At 36.9% G+C, this 20226-nt stretch overlaps 2 protein-coding genes across 5 annotated transcripts in view; one reads left to right on the forward strand and one right to left on the reverse strand.

Moving 5' to 3' along the window:
• Positions 1 to 18436, forward strand: part of DIAPH2 (diaphanous related formin 2) — a 922276-nt gene extending 903840 nt beyond the window's left edge. For all 4 annotated transcript variants that reach the window (XM_054677168.2, XM_054677165.2, XM_054677169.2 and 1 more), the window contains one exon: positions 12734 to 18436. In XM_054677168.2, the coding sequence (XP_054533143.1) occupies positions 12734 to 12798 (65 nt within the window). In that variant the 3' untranslated portion in view covers positions 12799 to 18436. The remainder of the gene's footprint in view (positions 1 to 12733) is intronic.
• LOC129138691 (early lymphoid activation gene protein) overlaps positions 16270 to 20226 on the reverse strand; it is a 39713-nt gene continuing 35756 nt past the window's right edge. Inside the window, exon 3 of the mRNA XM_054676488.1 lies at positions 16270 to 16451. Within this exon, the coding sequence (XP_054532463.1) occupies positions 16270 to 16451 (182 nt within the window). The remainder of the gene's footprint in view (positions 16452 to 20226) is intronic.

A 20226-nucleotide genomic window follows, 5' to 3' on the forward strand; every position in this document is an offset into this window, starting at 1 on the left:
AGTTCAAGAGCCTTAAAATGACACATAAGCCCAATCTGTGTTCTAACCATCATCCCCTGCTTTTAATCAATACTGATTTTGTTTGTCATCTTAACACACACTTTTTTTACCTCATATTTTCTCTTCCTTTCCTCACAGCATCTCCTTTTCCTGGAATATACTTTTCTTCAAGGATAATTCATCCATATCCTTTAAGAATCTACGACAATATTGCCTTCTCTAGAAAGTCTTCCCAAAGATGCTTCCCCTAAGGCTTGGCTGAGTATTTAATTTCTGTACTCCTGAACAGTATACCCCTCATCATAGCACACACTATAACTCTCTTCTCATTATCTTTGTATGCTAACCGCATTTGAGAGAGAACACCATGAGGCAAAGGGCTGAGACATTTCATTTTGGTATCAGGGGATCCAATATAATCTAAGTTCTCAAACTGACTCACTGAGAACTATATAACAGAGTAAAGAGAAAGCCTTAATACATTTCCATTAGACTAATTTTTAAACCAAAATGCCACAATCACTACATAGTACCTGCCTTGAAAGACTGGCTTATTTATCTCTGTATCCCTCTAGCACTGTGCCAGGCACATAGTCAATGTTCAAGAAAAGATGGTTGAAATAAATTGCGGGCCAGTTTTTGGACAGAGGGAAATATGCCTGACATTGGAACAGACTCTGCTTATGACAGCAAGGCTCCTCCTCTTTCGAGTGCATAAGTCTACTCAGGAAACCGAATTAAATTTCAGCAGGTTGCCTGGTAAATCTGCTGTCCTAGAAAAAAAAAAAAAAAAAATGAGTGACCGGTTTTGCTAGATGCATCATTCAAGCCAGGCTGGAATCTCTAGAAATAATCTCTTTCTACCCTAAGGGACAAATCTGTCCAGACAACTGGAATCCTAAAGCAGCGAAGTAATAGAAAGCAGTCTGGCAACATTTCTATACCCACTGGATGACAATAAGAAAAATAAATAAATAGTTATGAAAGATTTTCATTGCTTCTCAAGGGCATAAAAAAAATACCCTCGCCTATGATGACTTGTGAAATAGAGTTAGAACCTTGATAAATTCTGACTTCTGGCTGATCTTTTTAAGTCTTTGTTTTAATAGGCTAATCTGAAAAATACTTCTATAAACATCTGTTTGCATCTAATCTCATTGTCCCAAAAGTGACTAAAAAATGTCATAGTACCATAATGAGGCTGTCTAGACTTTGAAAAGTGTAATATGATCGTGATGCTAAAATCTTTAGAATTTGGCTCTCACAATATCTAATATTTAAAATGTTCAGCTTTTTCTCTGTATCGGGTGCCATTCTGGTCATTTTACTTTATTGTTTCATTACTAAAGTCTTTGTAACTGCCCTGTTAGGTGGGTCTTTAATATTATTTTTATGTTCACAAGGGGAAATTAAAATGAGAAAAACATAGCTCTTAAGTGGCAGAACAAAGATGTGAACCCATATGTATGGCCATACACTGAGAACTTTGACCTGTCACGCTAAATTGTGACTATCCATTGTAAGTAGAAACAGTTTTTTGCTTGAGGCTTGTTTATTGATTTGTGTGCATGCTCTTCACATCCATCAGAAGATTAGTATGGGCCAGGTACTAGATTACCTCATTTAGTTCTGTTAATACTCTTCAGTGTAAGTACCATTATTATCCCCATCTTACGAATAAGGAAACTGCTGTTTAGAAAGGTTCATTTTGCGAATGCATAAACGCAAAGTGGGCCTAATTGGTTAGGAAACAAATGAGTCTAGTAGTCTACATTAATAAGTTCAAAGACTACACATAGCAGTTAGCTTTACTTTGCTCCATTGTTATAAGTGGTAAGAAAGAATATAATGCTTAGTGCTAAGACTTCCCTTTCCACCCCACACTGCCTGCACTATGAAGGGAAAATTAACCCGGAATGCATGCTTTACTAAACATCGGTCAGTACCTTTTACCATCAAAGGACAGACTTTTTTTTTTTTGAAGTCTCATGTGATTTTTATCATTGAAGTAAAACTCTCTCCAGGTGATGTAATGACATACCTCCTATTTTTTCTGGATTTTTACCCATCTGTTTGGAGAGAGTCAATCTTTTAGAGAGAATGACTTTTTAAGACTTTAACGTTTAGAATTTATAATCTAAGATACGTGAAATACCTTTATAAATGATAACTGTGTGGACACAAATTTATTCATGTTCTAAAATTTGTAAGCCATGACTTCCCCATCAGGGAACATTCCACGGCCCTTACTGAAACAGGGCAGAAAACTGGCACCTGTTTTATATCCTTTTTTTCTTTCCATTATAGTATACTTAGTGATGGTATAATCAACAAGGAATTAGTTTAGAGATTATTGGATCCTATGCTACTCTTTCTTAAAATTGAAAACAATATGTACTTTGTAGCTAAAGACTGAGAATTTAACATCCTATCTAGATTTTGTTCTCTAGTTTGACAAATTAATCATGCTCGATGCCAAAAATTCAGATATTATAGAAATATATATATATATATATATATATATATATATATATATATAAAAGAATCAGATGGGTGTGGTGGCTCATGCCTGTAATCCTAGCACTTTGGGAGGCTGAGGTGGGCGGCTCACCTGAGGTCAAGAGTTCAAGACCAACCTGGCCAACATGGTGAAACCCCATCTCTACTAAAATACAAAAATTAGCTGGGCATGATGGCGGGTGCCTGTAATCCCAGCTACTTGGGAGGCTGAAACAGAAGAATCGCTTGAACCCGGGAGACGGTGGTTGCAGTGAGCCAAGCTCGCACCACTGCACTCCAGCCTGCATGGCTGAGCGAGACTCCATCTCAAAAAAAAAAAAAAAAATAGTCATCCCACCATTCATAGATAGCCACTATTTTTTATTGGTATATATCCCTCTAAACTTTAAAAATTATAATATTATAAATTATATTTTTTTCAAAAATCAGATTATGACATACTCTTATAACTTGCCTTTTTCACCTTATCATATGGACCTCTTTTTATCAAGTACATGTAGATCTATGTAATAATTTAGATTGACTGCATAGTATCCCAATGTTTGTAGGTTCCCTGTTTTGTCTAATCCCATGATGGACATATTGGTTATTTATGATATTCATTAGTATAAACAATGCTGCAAAGAACATCAGTGTATGATGATCTAGATTTATACATTTATCCGACAATGTGAGGACTGGCTTTGTCCCAATAGATGTAAATGTCAGGAATGATTCTTTGAGACATCTTATATGAGAAGCAAGTTGCTAGGTTAGTAGCCATTTTTATTCATGTATAGGCTCAGCCTGGCACTCAGGTTGTGCATGGATTGTGTTAGACACTAGAAATATAAAGGAACTTGTGCCAATTATGAATATGGAATCAAGAAGCTGTGTTTTAACTGTGTCCTAATTGTTCATATTTAAAACAACTTTTGACTGGCTTCTACCTTAAGGGACAATTTATATTTTAAAACAATGGCACCGACAGCTGTTAAAGTGTGTGTGATATTAACCATACAGGTTGCCTTTGTTCATACAACTGGTTAAGTAATTAAGCACAGGCTAGCATGGGGAACATTGCTAATGGGAAGCACCTGTTTATAGACTCTTGCATTGTAAGCTGTAGGTTAAGTATCTTTTATCAAAATCATAGGCAGTGGTATATTTCTGTGATCTGGTTCTTTGGGAAATGGAGACATCATGCAGGGTGAATGAAGGACTGCCATTTCTGCCTCACTGCTGAAACTAGCGAGCCTGCATATCAAGGGTACCTGGGCTTACTTAAGCTGGGGAGTTGGACTGACTACCCTAAAACTTCCATCATCAGCAAGAAATACGTAGCCCAGACCCAAGAGATGGGTTGCACATGTTAAAAACAAAAAGAGTAGATACATGGTCTTAGAGTGATTCAGAAACAAAGGCAGGTGACAGGTAAGTGTATTCTAAGTCAGCATATCAGCAACAAAGTTCAGGCAGATCACAAACAACTGCCTCAGAAAATGACAGAGGATTGTCCATCATGTGCTCAAAGTTAGAGAAATGGCTGATGCCTACTATTCTTAGTCATAGGCATATATGCCACACATGGAGTAGAAAGGCACAGAGATGACAGGTGATAGTAATGAATTGACCTTGTAGCCACCATGCCATTTAACAGCTAGTTTATTCTCCACCAACCCAAATGGCTGCTTGAGCTCTCACCCTGCCAAACACTCCTGGCCCAGGTTATTGCAATCTATGCCTTGATCGGCTTTTCTACTGTCACTCTTGATACTATCTAGGATATCTAGGCTTCAACAATAGAACCTCTTCGGAAGATTTCAGAGAGCCCATTTCTGCTCACTTTTTAAAGCAGAACTCCTGTTTTCTGTGTAAATGCTTCAAGACTGTTTTTTTAAAAAAATAGAATTAAAATTAAAATTACATGTTTATTGAAACAGCTGTCACTGTCTTAGTTCTAATAACTACAAGTCCAGTCAGTACATTTTATTTCATTATTTTCTTCCTTAGAAAATAAAAGTTAAATATGTATAGACATTCTGGTTCTTCCTTTATACATTCATTGCTTTTCATACCCTCTTTGCAAATAGGAAACATTTAGTCATTAAATAGCAATATTCGAGAACTAGAATTCCCTTTTTCTGCTAATCAAAAATTAACAGCTATCTTTCTGTTTCTTCTTGTTGAAATCCCCCTATCTTTTAAGGCTTAACTGGGATGAAGTTGTCCCTGACTCCCAGCTCCTGTACTCAAGGGATATGATTTTTCTCCACTTTGAACCTCCATTGTACTTAAAATGTAATAGATGCTACAAGAGACAATATAGTTAGTTTCATGTTCTAGTTGTTGGTACATTTATCCTATCTACCCTCATAATGTACAAGGGTGCCTGTTAAGGTACCCTGCAGATAGCTTATGCAGTAACAATGTGTGGATAGACAGACAGAAGAAAGCCTTTCCTTTCCTTGTATTAATGTCAAAATACATTCCCTCTGTGAAAGCAGCAGAGCTGAAGGTGAATTCAAGGATCAGTTTCTGATTTGGTGCTAATGATTGGATGATTATTTAATCAACAGACAAGTTTCTAGAAACTACTATGTATAAGCCACTATCATAGACACCTTGAGCATCTCTGTTGTAGTTTGTGTGGTTTCTGTTAGCTTGCTCTTCAATATGTTTCACATATATAACTTCCTTGGAAGCTTTACCAACTATTGCCTAACTTTCTTCATATATTTATTTGTCACCTTTTTCTGTATTTTCTAGATATGCAGGCATCCTCATCAGACTTTGAACATCACAGAGAGAAAATCTGTCTTACGACCCAATTGCATTCTCTAGTAAAGAAGCAAACATAATGCATGGCTCATATACAAAACCAAGGACATTTTAAAAAATCTATTCACTAGCTTTGACATTGAGTCCAAAGATAATCAATGGCAAGGTCTGTGGCAGTTGAAATACTGAACAATATACTGATGTAATTTTTTCTTAACCATACTTTTCTAAGATTTCTTGAAATGCCCACGTTATCAATTATGTAAATGCCAGTCATTCAGAATCCCAAGAGATTGGCTGCACATGTTATAAAAATATCATGTTTATGATAGATAAAAGTAAGTATTGCATATTTTCTACATTTGTAGTTTAATGTGGATACGTTTTTAATGCCTTGAATTAATATTATTGTACTATGTGATTTTACTTTTATCAGGTATTTCAATCTTCCTAAAGTTACTATAATTGAGTTTGTTTGATAATGTACCTTTACATTAGTACGAGACTTGATAGTTTGCAAAATATGAGGTTCATAATAGAGATGGAGAGTAGAGTTACTACCTGGCAGGGAGGATAAGAAGAAAGTGAAATATAGAAAAGTGATTTAATCTCACTACTGCAGTTTTGTAAAATCTAATTTGTTTTTCCCCTAGCACAGCAGAGTTTCATGTTGATAACAAGCTACTGAATTAATAAATCCATTGCAACTATTGAGATTTTTCCTTTAATAACATAACGAATGCTGAGCATTAAGAAAAGGAAAGGCGTTCTTTGCACAGAAGTTACCTCTAGCAGATCTACATCCCTATGCATAGGAACAATACCAACATCGTACCGTGAACAATATCAATGTGAAAGTAATTTGTGCATCTCAGTTAGAATACTGTATTTTCTACACAAAAGCACTCTGTTTCATGGAACACATTTGCTTATTTTCCAATTGGAAAGACATTTAGGGGTCTATTTTGTTATCATTACATGTGCTTAACTCCAGTTACAGTTAATGGGAGTCGTGTGTCTATAGTCACAGTAGCCTCTGAACTATTTTAACATTATTGCTTTCCATTACCATCCTCGTTAAAATAACTTTCATCTCTTCTACCAACCTGAACTACCACAGTAATCTAGGTTTCTGTTTTCTTTGCACGGATTTATTTGCATGTAATGAAGGATACAGATTACACAACATGACCTGTTTCTAGTTTGCACATTATAATGTCATTGAGATTAGAATAGGTCTAGAACTATTTAATTGCTAAGTGGAGGTAATCGATTGGCTTCTAGACAAGTACCCATTGGGTTTGTTTATCTAGCTGTGTTATTTTTAAGTTGTTTTGGGATTATAGCATGTAGAGTTCTAAAATGTGTCCTAAAAAAATACATAGTTTAAATGAAAATATGAGTAATGGAGGTTTAACTCCACCAGATATTAAAACATCTCATGAGGCTGAAATAATGAAATCAGGAGCTATTGGCACAAAAATATGGAATAATCTCAATGTCAATGGAATAGAAACCCGAGTATAGCAATTTATATTTGATAAAGGAGTTAACATGAATCATTATAGAAATTCATGATTATTCAACAAATAGTGCAGGAACAGCCCATCTCCTCTTTGTAAGAAAAAAAAGAAACAAACTGGTGTGGAAACTTACCTGACATTGTACAACAAAATGAATTATAGATAATTTAAATAGTTACATGTAAAAAAAAAAAAACAAGTTAAACCTTAAAGAGCAAGAACTCATATAGTTGAATGTTTGTCACATGTCTCTGGCTAGAGAAGGACTTTCTAAGCTTAAAAACAAAGAAACAAATCACAGTGTAAAAGATTGATAGATTTAGTTTCATAAAAACAGCAAAAAATGAAACCATATATTCCTAAAAACCTACAACACAAAATAAATAACAATCAACAAGCAATCAACAAAGGAAAATATTTCTAATAAATATTTCAATTGTTTAGTATCCCTAATATGTACCATTTAAAATAAAAACAAAAGCAGAAACCTAAGATCCCAATAGATAAATGGGCAAAAGACATGATCAGTATAGAAAGGAAGACATATGAAACGTTCCACCTAATTAGTATTTGAATAAATGCAAAAAGAATGAATCAGATGCAATTTTTTCACTTTTTATATTAGCATATTTTTAAAAAGATTAATACCTGACAAAGAGATAAGATACACAAATTCATATACTGCCAATTGGATTTAAATTAATACAACTATTCTGGAATACATTTGGACTTACTTTTGCATACCCTAACAATGCCACTTCTACATATGGCATATGTAAAGATGTAACTGTCATGTTCCAGAAGTTTAATGACATGGAAAATTTCTACAATACAGTATTAAATGAAAAGGTAGAACACCAAACTGCATATGTAGTTTGAGCTCAGTATATATATATATACATACACATACACAAAAGACACTATTCTGGTCACAGTGAGGAGAAAGAATCTGGTCAACTAGTAGAGCAATTGGCTGTCTCCCACAAAGAGATTAGGCTCAAGCCTAATTTGGCTGCCACCTTGCAGTCATTTCTGGTGAGTAAAAAACTATATCCAAGTCAGGATTTCTAAAATCACAGAGAAAAGCATAAATAAAACCATTTTGGACACAAGGGGGAAAAAATGTAAGTCCATATGAGATGATTTCAGTATAACAGTCCAAAATAAATCATCTTTCTCTCATCAGTGCTTGGGATGCAAATAGCTACTCTATGGACATTTTTGGAAGCAACATAAAAAGTTTTCTTGGTTTCCTTAGCCTAAGCTGCAATAGACCCAGACCTCCACTTGCTCTCTTTGCTAGAAACAATGCCTGACCACTGATGGTAAATCTGCCACATCGTCACTTTCAAAGGGCTTTGGAGAAAGCAAAGCTCATTGTAAATTACAGAGGGTTTCTTTTACTTTGTTTTCTAGCCTACTAATTGGCATTAAAATGGGATATTTTGTAACACTGTGTATATAAGGGTCATAGACTTCGTTTATGTTATCCTGCTGTGAGGGACTAGTATATAATGTTAGGTCAACACTGGTATCTCTACATGCCTATGAAGCACCATAGGGAAAGAAACAGCCTTCCCCTAGGCAACAACAGATGGACGCCTAACCTTGTGGGGAATGAATAATGGACGTGGCCCTTTTATAACAGTTTTTTTCAATCCCAAGTTTACCTCCTCATGCCATATTCAAGATACAGCCTTGTACTTTTGGCACTCGCTCACTGTGTTAGAGGATTGTTTGCACACTCCCAGGTTACATAATGCAGCTCGAGTCCTCCAGTCTATCTCATGTCACATTGTGTTTAAGCTTTATCTGTATTGTGCTTATTCCCCAGTTATTTCACTTGACAAAGTCTTCAGTAAGAAGGAAATTAATGATGTAGATTTAGGTGTGGATCTGAAACTTTGTGACATCCAGGTATTTTGTGGATGATGTGCTTTGTACATAGTTGCTGAATAAATGATTGCATGAATGAATTCTGAAGCAATACTATAATGGGTTTAGTCCATTTACTGCAGGACTCAGTTAGGAAGGTTTTGAGATGAATGCCAAATCAATTTATGCTTAGAAAAGGCATAAAGCTTCTTACTCATATGACAGCAGGGAAAGCCTTGACATCTGTTTGAGCTGGTTAACCTGATATTCAGAAGCTGCAGAACCATGTTTAAGCTGGGCCATGGTTTTATATTCCTTTTTAGTGAAAGATTTGAATATTACTTTTGTTTTGGCCACGCTTTCTCCATAGTATGCACATTTTCTTTTCTTTCTTTTTCTCTCTTTCTTTCTTTCTTTCTCTTTCTTTCTTTTCTCTTTCTTCCTTTTTCTTTTCTTTTTCTTTTTTCTTTTTTGAGACAGAGTTTCACTCTTGTTGCCCAGGCTGGCAATGGCACGATCTCTGCTCACCACAACCTCTGCCCCCCAGGTTTAAGTGATTCTCCTGCCTCAGCCTCCCGAGTAGCTGGGATTATAGGCATGCGCCACCATGCCCGGCTAATTTTGTATTTTTAGTAGAGATGGGGTTTCTCCATGTTGGTCAGGCTGGTCTCAAACTCCCGACCTCAGGTGATCTGCCCACCTCGGCCACCCAAAGTGCTGGGATTACAGGCGTGAGCCACCGCGCCTGACCCAGGATGCACATTTTCATATAACTATGTTCCTGTCTTCAACCTTATGCTTTAACCAGGTCACTCTTCATAGTATCAGAATCTATTCACCTTCACATGGGGCACATTTCAAAGCCTTTCATGAACAAAAAGGATCTGTTAGCACATGCATAGCCGGCTCTGGTAGATTTGGAAGGTCCATTTTGGGATTGATTTCTCAGGCTTATTGCTGCATTAAGGCTCATGTTTACAAACATTAGAATCCCTTAATGAATTCTTAGACCATAATGTGTTAGTCTATGAATTAAGAAAAATGAAGCAGATGAAGAATATGACAAATCGTGTTACCCCATCCTCCAATCAAGCATGTTATTCTGTATTTCATTGCACAATGTCCCCAACAAGCATATATACACAGACAGACCCTCCTCTTCCATTTTTCTCTCTTTGGTTTCCAAAAAGATAACAGGCAGATTGGAAGGGATACCACTACTTGTTAACAAAGCCCTCCATATAATCTCAGGTAAATACATGTGTTGTCAACTATTGACTTTTTGAAGGAGAAGCCCGTATTTTTTTCACTTAAACTATACTAGTATTAGGAGAATGAGACTAGTTAGAAAAGTGAATTGGATTCAGGCTGGGTCTCATGGAGCTCTCAGATCATATCACATGAGCACCCAGTTTCTCCACCTGTTTCCAAAGAGGACATACAATCATGGCCACTATCACCCAAATTAATGTATCACCTCTGGCAGCAATCATATCTAACATTTGTCCTTTCCTCATAAATGTGATGCCAACTATGAGGGCCAGGCCACTGCTTTTTCCCCATTCGTTTTTAATACTGTAAATATAAAAGTTGTATTTCAAACAATTGAGTGATTTTCAATCTCTGCTTAAAAAACATGACTCCAAACATGGAAGTCGTCATCATTAGATTGCTAGCCACTAGAATGTGAAGATAAATGAAATCAAATTTACACACACACACAAACACGCAGAGTATAAGAGTATATATATGTATATATATTTGTTGGTTTTTAAACTAAATTAGTTTTAACATAAATACAGAGAGTTGGAAATAAAAGATCCAGATCAGCCATTGCTGCTATTGTTTCTAATGATATTTTTTTCATAAACGTTGTAGGTTGACATTGTGAAAATGTAAGTGGCAACTTTTACAGAATTGCTTCTTATAATTATCTCATTAATATTGGGACAAATTAGGCATCCAGAGAGGTGTGGGAGGTGGAGGCAAAGAAGGAAAGGAGAAAGGAATAAAGGGAGGGAGAGAATCTAGAATAATTCTGTTTTGTGCATGTCAAAAGCTGGATTTAGGCCCTGAACTCAATGTTTATCCTGCCTTGCAAAGGCTTCCATGTCTTTTCGTCAGTTTGTTTTGACCTGAAACTTTGTTTTCTCACACCAGATGACACCAGTAAGTTGCAGGTTGATGTGAAGCCTTACATCCCATCATCATTTATTGCTGCAAAGCTGGGTTTTTGGATGTGGTACTTGTCTTGGACCCAGTGGGTAGTGAGTGATGGTGTGGGGTGCCAGTAGCATTACTGAAGTGTGGATGCCTGTTGACCTTAGTGTGTAGGACCACCAAGGCACAAGCCTTTTTTCAAGTCAGCATGATCCTCTGGGAATGCTACCGTCATTCTCACGTCTGGTAGCTTTAACACTGAATACTTTCATGCTAGCAATGCAGTGGGAACCATTGTATTGTAATCTCATTTTTAAATGTTTTCTAAGAAGTAGAAAACCAATCTGTATGCAAACCAGTGACAGCTAAGTAATAAGTCCTTTATTCAGGAATGTTATCTTCACATTTTTAGCTGAATTGTGATCCATATCTCAAACTAAATAATGGATTTTTTAATGGTATCTTCAAAAGGACACCCAAATAATCCATCACTCAGATATATCTCTGAGTAGAGAAAATGCCTCTTTCTTTCTCACCTCTCAGTGATATTATTGCATCATGAAGCACTCAGTATGCTTTAAGTTTATGGCTGGTTAGCTCAGGACACTCATACCGTGGTGTTAATGAGGCTGGGGTCATGGAGGCCCGTTAGCTTTGCTCTGTTTGCTGACCACAGACTACCGGGAAATCAGTCAAGAGATGCTAGCACAGACAAGAAAGGCACCATGGCAAAACCTCAGTAGTTCTCAGTTTTTCCTCCCCATACAACAGGCAGGATGTGTTAGCTGGGCGTCATCATCCCAAGGAGGAAATGAGTAGCAGCTTGGGAGGCCCCAACCTTCAACTCTGAACAAAGCAGGCCTGACATTTAGGCATTAACTTTGCATTATAATCCCCCATCATACCATTGATTTGCTGCGTAACCTTCATCACTAAAGCAGAGATAATAGGATAGAATGAAATGGGCTTACCTCCCGGGGATGTTGTGTGAATTAGCAAATTAACGAGTGTAAAGTGTTAGCATTTATGTAAGTGCTGGTGGTTGTCATTATTTCTAGGGACCTAATCTCATTCTAAATAGAGAATCTAAGTATATTATGCTTTTGTCAGAAAGGGATTTTCACCCACATCAATTGCATTTAAGCTGAGCATAAAACAGAGGTGATAATAACATAGTAGTGATCATTGCAACGCAGAGCTGTAAACCTTTTCCCTATTAAAGCTAGAACTATTTTCAGCAACCTTCAATGCTTTTAAACTTTGTTTTCCAAGTTTTGTTATCTCTATAATAATTATTCTTCCTGTGATGGGTGGTGGGAATGGGACCTGGAATAGGTCCTATTCATTATTCAGTCCCATGATGACTATATAATATATTGAATTTTTTTTACATCATACAATCAAGCAAATTTGGTAGCTAGTGTGATTGCCACATATTGCAATCACTGTAAAAAATAAAAACTCTTTTCTGCTCTGCCTATGCTGGTGTCCTCTAGAGGTAGCCAACATACAGATTGAAAACTCATGGGGAATTGAAGTGCTTTCCAACAAAAGGCGCTGTATATAGATCTTTTCAATTTAACATCTTTACCAAAGAATTTTGTTGTTGCCTGCTATTTCCAAGGGGACTGTGCTTGAGAGAATGCTTCCATTTCTTTTATCACTCTGACTTCGCTTACCAAGAAAAGTCATTTATTGCTGATTGCAGAACTCTTGAACTCAGCCGGGCAGCTGCCGCATGAACTCCTCAGATCTGAGTTCCTTGTTACTTATTTACATTTTCATTTGAAGTGATTTTTCAGGACTATTTGAAAACCTTTCTCAACCTAACATCATGTAATAGCAAAGATCTAAAACTTACCATGCTTTTGGTCCTTTTTCTGTTTGTCTTACAGATAACAGACGAGTACCTTTGGAAAGGTCACGCTCTCGCCACAATGGAGCTCTCTCATCTAAGTGATTCCTGATGCCAAAGAATATGAAAATATTTAAGTAAAAACAAAATGATGCATTTTGAGAAGAACAAAGTGTGCACTCAGCGGCTGGAAAGGAAATAAGTGCATTTCTGCAAAGATCAAGATAAGCTGGATGAAGTAGTGTGCATTTGTAATACTATTGCAAGACTCCTCCCACAATTATTCTAATCTGAACACAGTTATCAGGATTACAAAATGTGTTCCATTTTAGTGTAAAGATGTGTATCATTTGTAATTGTGTGTGACCTGACTGTGATGCTGGAAGTGTAAGAAATTGAAGAGTTCTAAGGCTTTCAAAAACATTCAGTCAAAAATTTAAAATCTTAAATGTGTAAGTCACCCCCACCAAAAACAAAAGAGAAGAAAAAGAATAGAAAGAATTATCCAGTGTCAGCTTCCAATCCCTAGTACATATATAATAGAAAAGGGCCAAGAAAAATATGCATCTTGATTTGGAGAGAGGCTAATATTATGCACACTGTAAGAGAAGCCATTTTGGAAATTCACGAAAGTACTGCTCCACCCCAGTTGAGTTATTTAGAATCTTATCTCAAGTGAAAGCTGATGGATTCATCTGCTTTGGCTGAAATTAAACTTATCATTAGTCTAGCTAGCATTTCAGCATGATATTGCAAGCACTTCTCATTGCTAAAAATAAACCAAAGTTTAACCGAATCAGTTAGGGAAAGTGATTTAAACTTTATTTAAAGAGGTATTTTCTAATTATGCACAGATATCTACTTTATACAAATACTTTATATGGCTATTTTTGAGAAAACCCTCACATTTTAATGTTTATGCTAGGGATGAACCTGAAAGTTCTATTACCTTTATTTAGATTTCAAAGGCAAATATTGATTCCTATGCTCTGTGGTTTATTTCTTTTTTCTATTGCTTCTTTCTCCCTTGAGTCCCTTGAAGGCAGGGAATAGACTTCTAGAAAACCTGAGAGGAAAAAGAATTCTTTTTACAGGAGGCAGCAGAAAACTGTCTGAAAGGTCAATTGTTTTATCTCCCTTTCCACTCTCTTTCCAATTTCACTTTGGTGGTCTGAAGAAGAAAAAGAAATTTTATGTATGTATGTGTAAATATGTGTATATATTTATATCTCTTGCTACAATAATTCCAACTAAGTGAACTTCTCAATTATCATCATACTTACTTACCTTATATTAACAAATTAAGATGATGCTGCCAAAACAAGTCTAGCAGGGAAAACAGGTTCTACATTTTTCTTAAATAAATTAGGGAGTAAAAGTTATACTTAACTTGTCTATTATTTTAAAATATGCATTGAAATAATGTGGTGTAACTTCTCTGGAGTGCAATTTTAAGTCTAATTCATGCAGATGATTGTGATTATTGTAAGAAATTTCTTACATGTATATTTCTTATGTAGAAAATACTGTTTCTACTCATTCAAAGCACATTGTAGATATTCAGAGAGAAGAACAAATGGCTGGCTTGGCAAATCCCCATCTGAGATAAAGTAAACAAGTGACCAGCAGCCCACAGATTCCTTTATATAGATGTATAATGATTCAAACTGCTGCCTTTGCCTCCAGTGCATCCTTACTTAGGTATTATACTTTAAAAAGCTCTGAAGCTGCTACAATAGAAAAATCAAAAAGGGTAACAGTATCTGAAATTTCACAGTCCTATCCGATCTGAAAACACACATACACAAACGCACACACATGCACACACACATTTAAGGGACATATCAGTAACACTGTTTTTTAACAACAACAAAAGTTTAGGTTCTAATTTATGTAAATACCTAGTATGTGTATTTTTGACTTTACAAAGTCTTTCTTTTCTGAAATCTTCGTGGTATGGCTTTTTTAATTCTTTTGACAGCTTATCAGTCTGTAGGAGAATGATTTTGAAATGTTAACCCTGACTAAAATTTGGGAGCATATGCCTTGCTATATTATCAAGCTGGTCAAGGTAGAAATACTGATATGTATCACCTTTTCCAGATACAAACTTGCCTTATTTTCTAGTTTGTGAACAAGAACGAATGAAGTACTATTATTGATAACTTATATATTTTTATTTAGAGCAATCCCACATGCTTTTCACAAACATTTAAAAAAAAAAACCTTTCAGGGTCTTTCATGAAGTTCCAATAGTTGAGTTAAAAGGTTTGTTTCCCAGATTTGTAATGGTCCTGCTCTAGCCATTTGCAGTTTTGTTTTAGATTGGAAAGTATCACCAAAAAAAGTATATAGTGACATTTTTAGTATGAAACCAAATTACACTAAGGTCTTTTGTTGGCCATATTACTGCCACACATGAGAAGCACCATTTATGCAGATTTTCTTCAGAATATTTTTAAAAGGTACAGAATCCTTAAAATATTAACTAATTGCATCCATCTCCTTTGGCTGCTGTAACAAATTACCACCAATATGATGGCTTAACACAACAGAAACTTATTTGCTTACATTTTTGAAGGGCAGCAAAGCCATGCTCCCTCCAGAGGCTCTAGAGGAGAATCTTTCCTTGCCACGTCCACCTTTTGGTGGCTATTGGCATTTTTTGGCTTATGGCCACATTTCTCTTTCTGCTGTGTCTTCACATCACCCTCCTCTGTATACCTAATCTGCCTCTGCCTCTGTTTAATAAGGATCATTATGATGACTTTTAGGGACTACCCAGATTACTCCAGGATAATCTCCTCACCTCATGAGTCTTAACTTAATTACATCTGCAAGGCCCCCTTTTCCAAATAAGATAAATTCATGGTTTTGGGGATTAGGATGTGGCTATGTCTTTTAGGAAGCCACTCTTAGCCCACCAGAGTCTGCCCTTTGGCCCAAAATTTATGTCTGTCTCATGTGTAAAAGACATTCATCCCATCCTAACATTACCAAAAGTCTCAACCCATTATCAATCCTAAGTCCAAAATTTCATTCAAATATCATCGGTTCAAAAGTTCCAAAGCTTATCATTTAGATCATCTAAATCAGGTATGAGTGAAACTCTGGGTATGGTATTTCCTGAGGCCAAATTCCTCTTCCTCTGAGAACCAGTGAAACAGAAAAGTTAATCTGCTTTCAAATTACAATGGTGGGAACAGGCATAGGATAACAGTTACAGACATTTCTGTCTCAAAAAGGAGAGAATGGAAATTGGAATGGGTCTCCTGTCCCAATCATTTTCAAAATCTAGCCAGGCAAATTTCTGTTATATTTCAAGGCCTGGCAGTAATCCTCTTTCTCAGGGCTCCACCCTTTGGGCCTGTAGCTCTTCTTTCTTGGACTATGGATTGGGCCTCTGCCTCTGTGCCTATGGGTTGCACTTCTTCCTCTGTTCCCACACTTGGGCCTCTGCCTCTGTACCTGCAGCTCTGCTCTCGGGATGGTGCTTCCTTTATCTTGAAGGGTGGCACATGTTTGCAGCTGAGAAGTTTTATCAATGGGTTTCCTACCTGTAGAATTTTGGCAGTCTCACAATCTTCTTTCATTTTTTTCTGTCTCTGTCCCTTTTAGGCCCAGTTGGAAGTGTTTCTGATGGTATAACATTCTCAAAAATCTTGTGGGTCTTCTATGTATGTCACATTGATTCACACATTCAGAAAAGAGGGTCCTCACAGATTTTTCCTGAACAACCCCATCTCTATTCTTGGCTTCTGTTGAAACAGTCAAATAAATCCACAAGTTAATGCCTAACCTCTTCAGCACTAGCCAAAGGTTGTCAAGACACACCCTTGGGCTTATCTACAGAGCACACTTTTCTAACAGTGAATCTCCTAATTTTAGCATCTTTTTTTTTTTACAATCATTCAGATTGTGAATTCAGGCTCAGAATTTACCCAGTCATCAGATACTGATTCCTTGTCCACTTATATAGTTATTTTCTCTTTAAAAAAAAATTTTTTTAATGTATTAGAGATGAGGTCTCACTCTGTCACCCAGGCTGCTGTGTAGTGGTGCAAACATAGCTCACTGTAACCTCAAACTCCCAGGCTCAAGGGATCCTCCTGCATCAGCCTTCCAAGTAGCTGGGTCTACAGGTGCATGCCACCATGCCTGGCTAATTTTTTGCATTTTTTCTAGAGACTTGATCTTGCTATGTTGTCCAGGCTGCTCTCGAACTCCTAGCCTCAAGCAATCCACCCATCTTGGCCTCCTAAAGTGCCGGATTACAGGTGTAAGCCACCATGCCCAGCCTGTTTTGTCAATGTATCTGTTTTCTGTCTTATTTTACTATAAGCACTAAGAAGAAACTAAGCTATACCTCTAACACTAGACTTGAAAATTTCCTCAGCTAAACATCCAAGTTCATCATTTATTCAACTTTTCACACTACTGTAGTAGACAATTTAGATAGATAAACTTTTTGCCACCATATGACAAGGATTCCCTTTCTTCCATTTTCCAGTAAAAATCTTCATTTCCTTCTAAACCATCACTAGAAATGCCTTTAACATTCATACTACTACCATCTGGTTAAGGCAATCTAGTTTTTTCTATCACATCCACCAGAATTCTTCTAGTCTCTACCCATTATCCAATTCCAAAGCCTTTTTCACATTTTAAGACATTTGTTACAGAAGTACCCAATCCGTCCCAGTTCCACAATCTGCATTAGATTCCCATGGCTGCTGTAACAAATTACCCTCTAGCCCAGTGGCTTAAAACAATACAAATTTATTATCTTGTTGTTTTGGAGGCCAAAAGTCCAAAATTGAGGGGTTGGCAGGGCTGAACGTCTTCTGGAGACTCTAGGGGAAACACTCTTCCCGTGTCTTCCAGTTTCTTGTGGCTGCCATCATTCCTTGGTTTGTGACTGCATCTCCCTCTCCTCTGTCTTCACATCACTTCCCCTCTGTATATATAATCTACCTCTGCCTCTCTCTTATAAGGACACTTGTGATGGGACTTAGGGCCCATCCAGATTACCCATGATAATTCCCTTATTCCAAGATTCTTAATTATATCTGAAAGGACCTTTTTTCCAAATAAGGTACTATCACAGGTTCCAGGGAGTAGGATATTGCATATCTTTTTTGGGGAGGGGGCACCATGCAGCTCACTACACTATTCATTGCACACAAATGAATTTTTCACTTTTTAAGATGCATTCTTGGTGCTCAAACCAAATCGAAGTTTGTCTCTAAAAGCTATTGTCTGCACAGGCTGGTGCATGCTTTGTTGTTAAATGGATGGACAGGCTATTCTAAATTTTGGTTGATACTTTTGCTACTATGGGCAATTAACTTGAAAAAAATAATCGATCCCAACTCTGTGCTCTGATGTACCTCTTCTGCCCCTTTTATGACACCTTTGACCAAATGCCTTCTATGGTTCACAGTGCAGGCACAAAACTACCTCTGATTGATACAGAAGGGTTCTTTACAAGCTTATTTTAAATACCGTGAATCCCTCACCTAAAGGGAGAGGTGAAAGCAAAGACTGCTTTGAATGGGTATTGAGGGAGATTGTGTCCATACCAAGCCACCCTGAAGAAGTATTTCACTTGCAGTAGAACTGTGGATTTGTGCTGTCATTTCACCTTGGAATAAACACCTATCTCTAAGCAGGACCAAGAATGACTTGCAATCTATATGTAATGGCTACTTACTTATTCAATAAAGTTAAGATATACGTTAAATGTTGTGCTGCCTATGATAATTAAGATTAAAGACAAGTGAAAAGGCATGAACTAGCGGGGGGAGAAGCTTCAACCAAACAGAAGTGCAGGAGTGCTTTTGTATGCGCCTGGTCCGGTAGAGATCATGGGATCATATTAAAAACATACTTGTAGGAATCATAAGGTTTTCTTTAGCACTGCTTGCCAGAGTAGTGGAGATATGGTACAACTGAAAAGTTTAGAAACATCAGAAGGGTGATTTACATGCTCCAGAGAAACTGTTTCAACAGAAAAGGTTTTCGTTTTGTTTTGTTTTTTGTTTTGTTTTGGTATTGAGTATAGAATTAAGCAAGTGGGCTTCAAATGCTTAGAAGGGTAAAAATCTGGAATGAGTAATAAAAGGACTGTAGATTATTATTTTCTGGAGAGCCTTCAATAGAATAGCTCATCATGGGTGGGGTGACTTGAAGATGAAGGTCTGGACAACGTAATAACCAGGTCTATAAATAATACAATCAGAAACATTTGTTTCCAAGGCAAACCAAAGACCATTGTTTCCCTTGGAATGGTTTACATCAGGAATCAAATACATTGGCTTTTTCTCCCCCATGAGACCCAAATAGGCAAATTCCTTAATAGGAAGTCTGAAAACGTTAGTATCCACAACTAGGAGAATTTGAGCTTAAGGCCAAGAGCTCAAAGGAAAGATGGAAATCCAGAAATTAATATACATGCAATGCATGTAACATGCTATATAGTTTTGATGATTTATAATAAAAAGAAAGCTATAGCCAAATATCTCATTTACGGACTGAATTTATTTAGATGTCTAAAGTCCCAGTGGCCACAAATAAAATATTATTACAGTTAGTGTCCATTTCAGGAAAAACAACTTGCAAATATATGAATTATGCAAATCATAACTTTGTTCCTAGTTCTTGGAGATGAGCCAGAGTTCAATCTTTAGCCATGATGACCTTATATCTTCGATAATAGCAGTTCAGCTAATATTTTCACCTGTATCTTGGCTAATTGAGGTTCAGCCATCACCTTTTGATGTTTATGAGCAAAGTGTAAACACTATTATCCTATTATTTGACATAATAATAAATAATATAAAACCCCTCGACTTCTCTACTTTGTTAAAGTCTGCCCCCACCCCCACTCCCCAGTGGGGCTGTTCTAATCATTGAGTGTCCATTTGATGCAAGCTGCTTTTTCAGGACACAATTATGAATTAAACATAGCTCCTGGCTTCAAGATCTCACAGCCTAGTGGGAGATGGGATATGTACAAACAGAATTGTAATCCAAGGTGGAAAGAAACTGATTGATGTTGAAACTGATATAAGGCCTGTGGAGGTTCAGAAAAAGCAAGAATTTAGTTTTAGAGAGGTGGGGTGGTTATTGGGTGGGAAGCTGGTATCTGTGTAGATTTTGTGGAGTGGCTGGCATTTAAACTGAAATTTAAGAGGTAAGTAGATTTGGATCTGTGACACTGTCATTCAGTCAGTATTTACTGAGCACCTATTGTGTGCCACACACAATGCTAGGCTCTGAGACTATGACAGTGAACCAGCTAGACGTGGTTCAAGATTCATGGAACTGACATCTTTTTGAAGAGGGAGGGAGGGAAGGCATGAGCCGAGGTATAAACTTGGAACCTTGGTGCATATGCAGAGAATATTGAACAATTCTGTTTCACTAGAGTGCAAGGTCCATGAAACACAGCAGTGGATGTGTGGTTTGGGCTTCTTGATTCAGTACAGGATAGGGAAATATTGAGGAGTTTTGAGCAAAGAAATTATTTGG

The sequence above is a fragment of the Pan troglodytes genome, chromosome X (assembly GCF_028858775.2).
Source record: "Pan troglodytes isolate AG18354 chromosome X, NHGRI_mPanTro3-v2.0_pri, whole genome shotgun sequence".
NCBI classification, from domain to species: Eukaryota; Metazoa; Chordata; class Mammalia; order Primates; family Hominidae; genus Pan; species Pan troglodytes.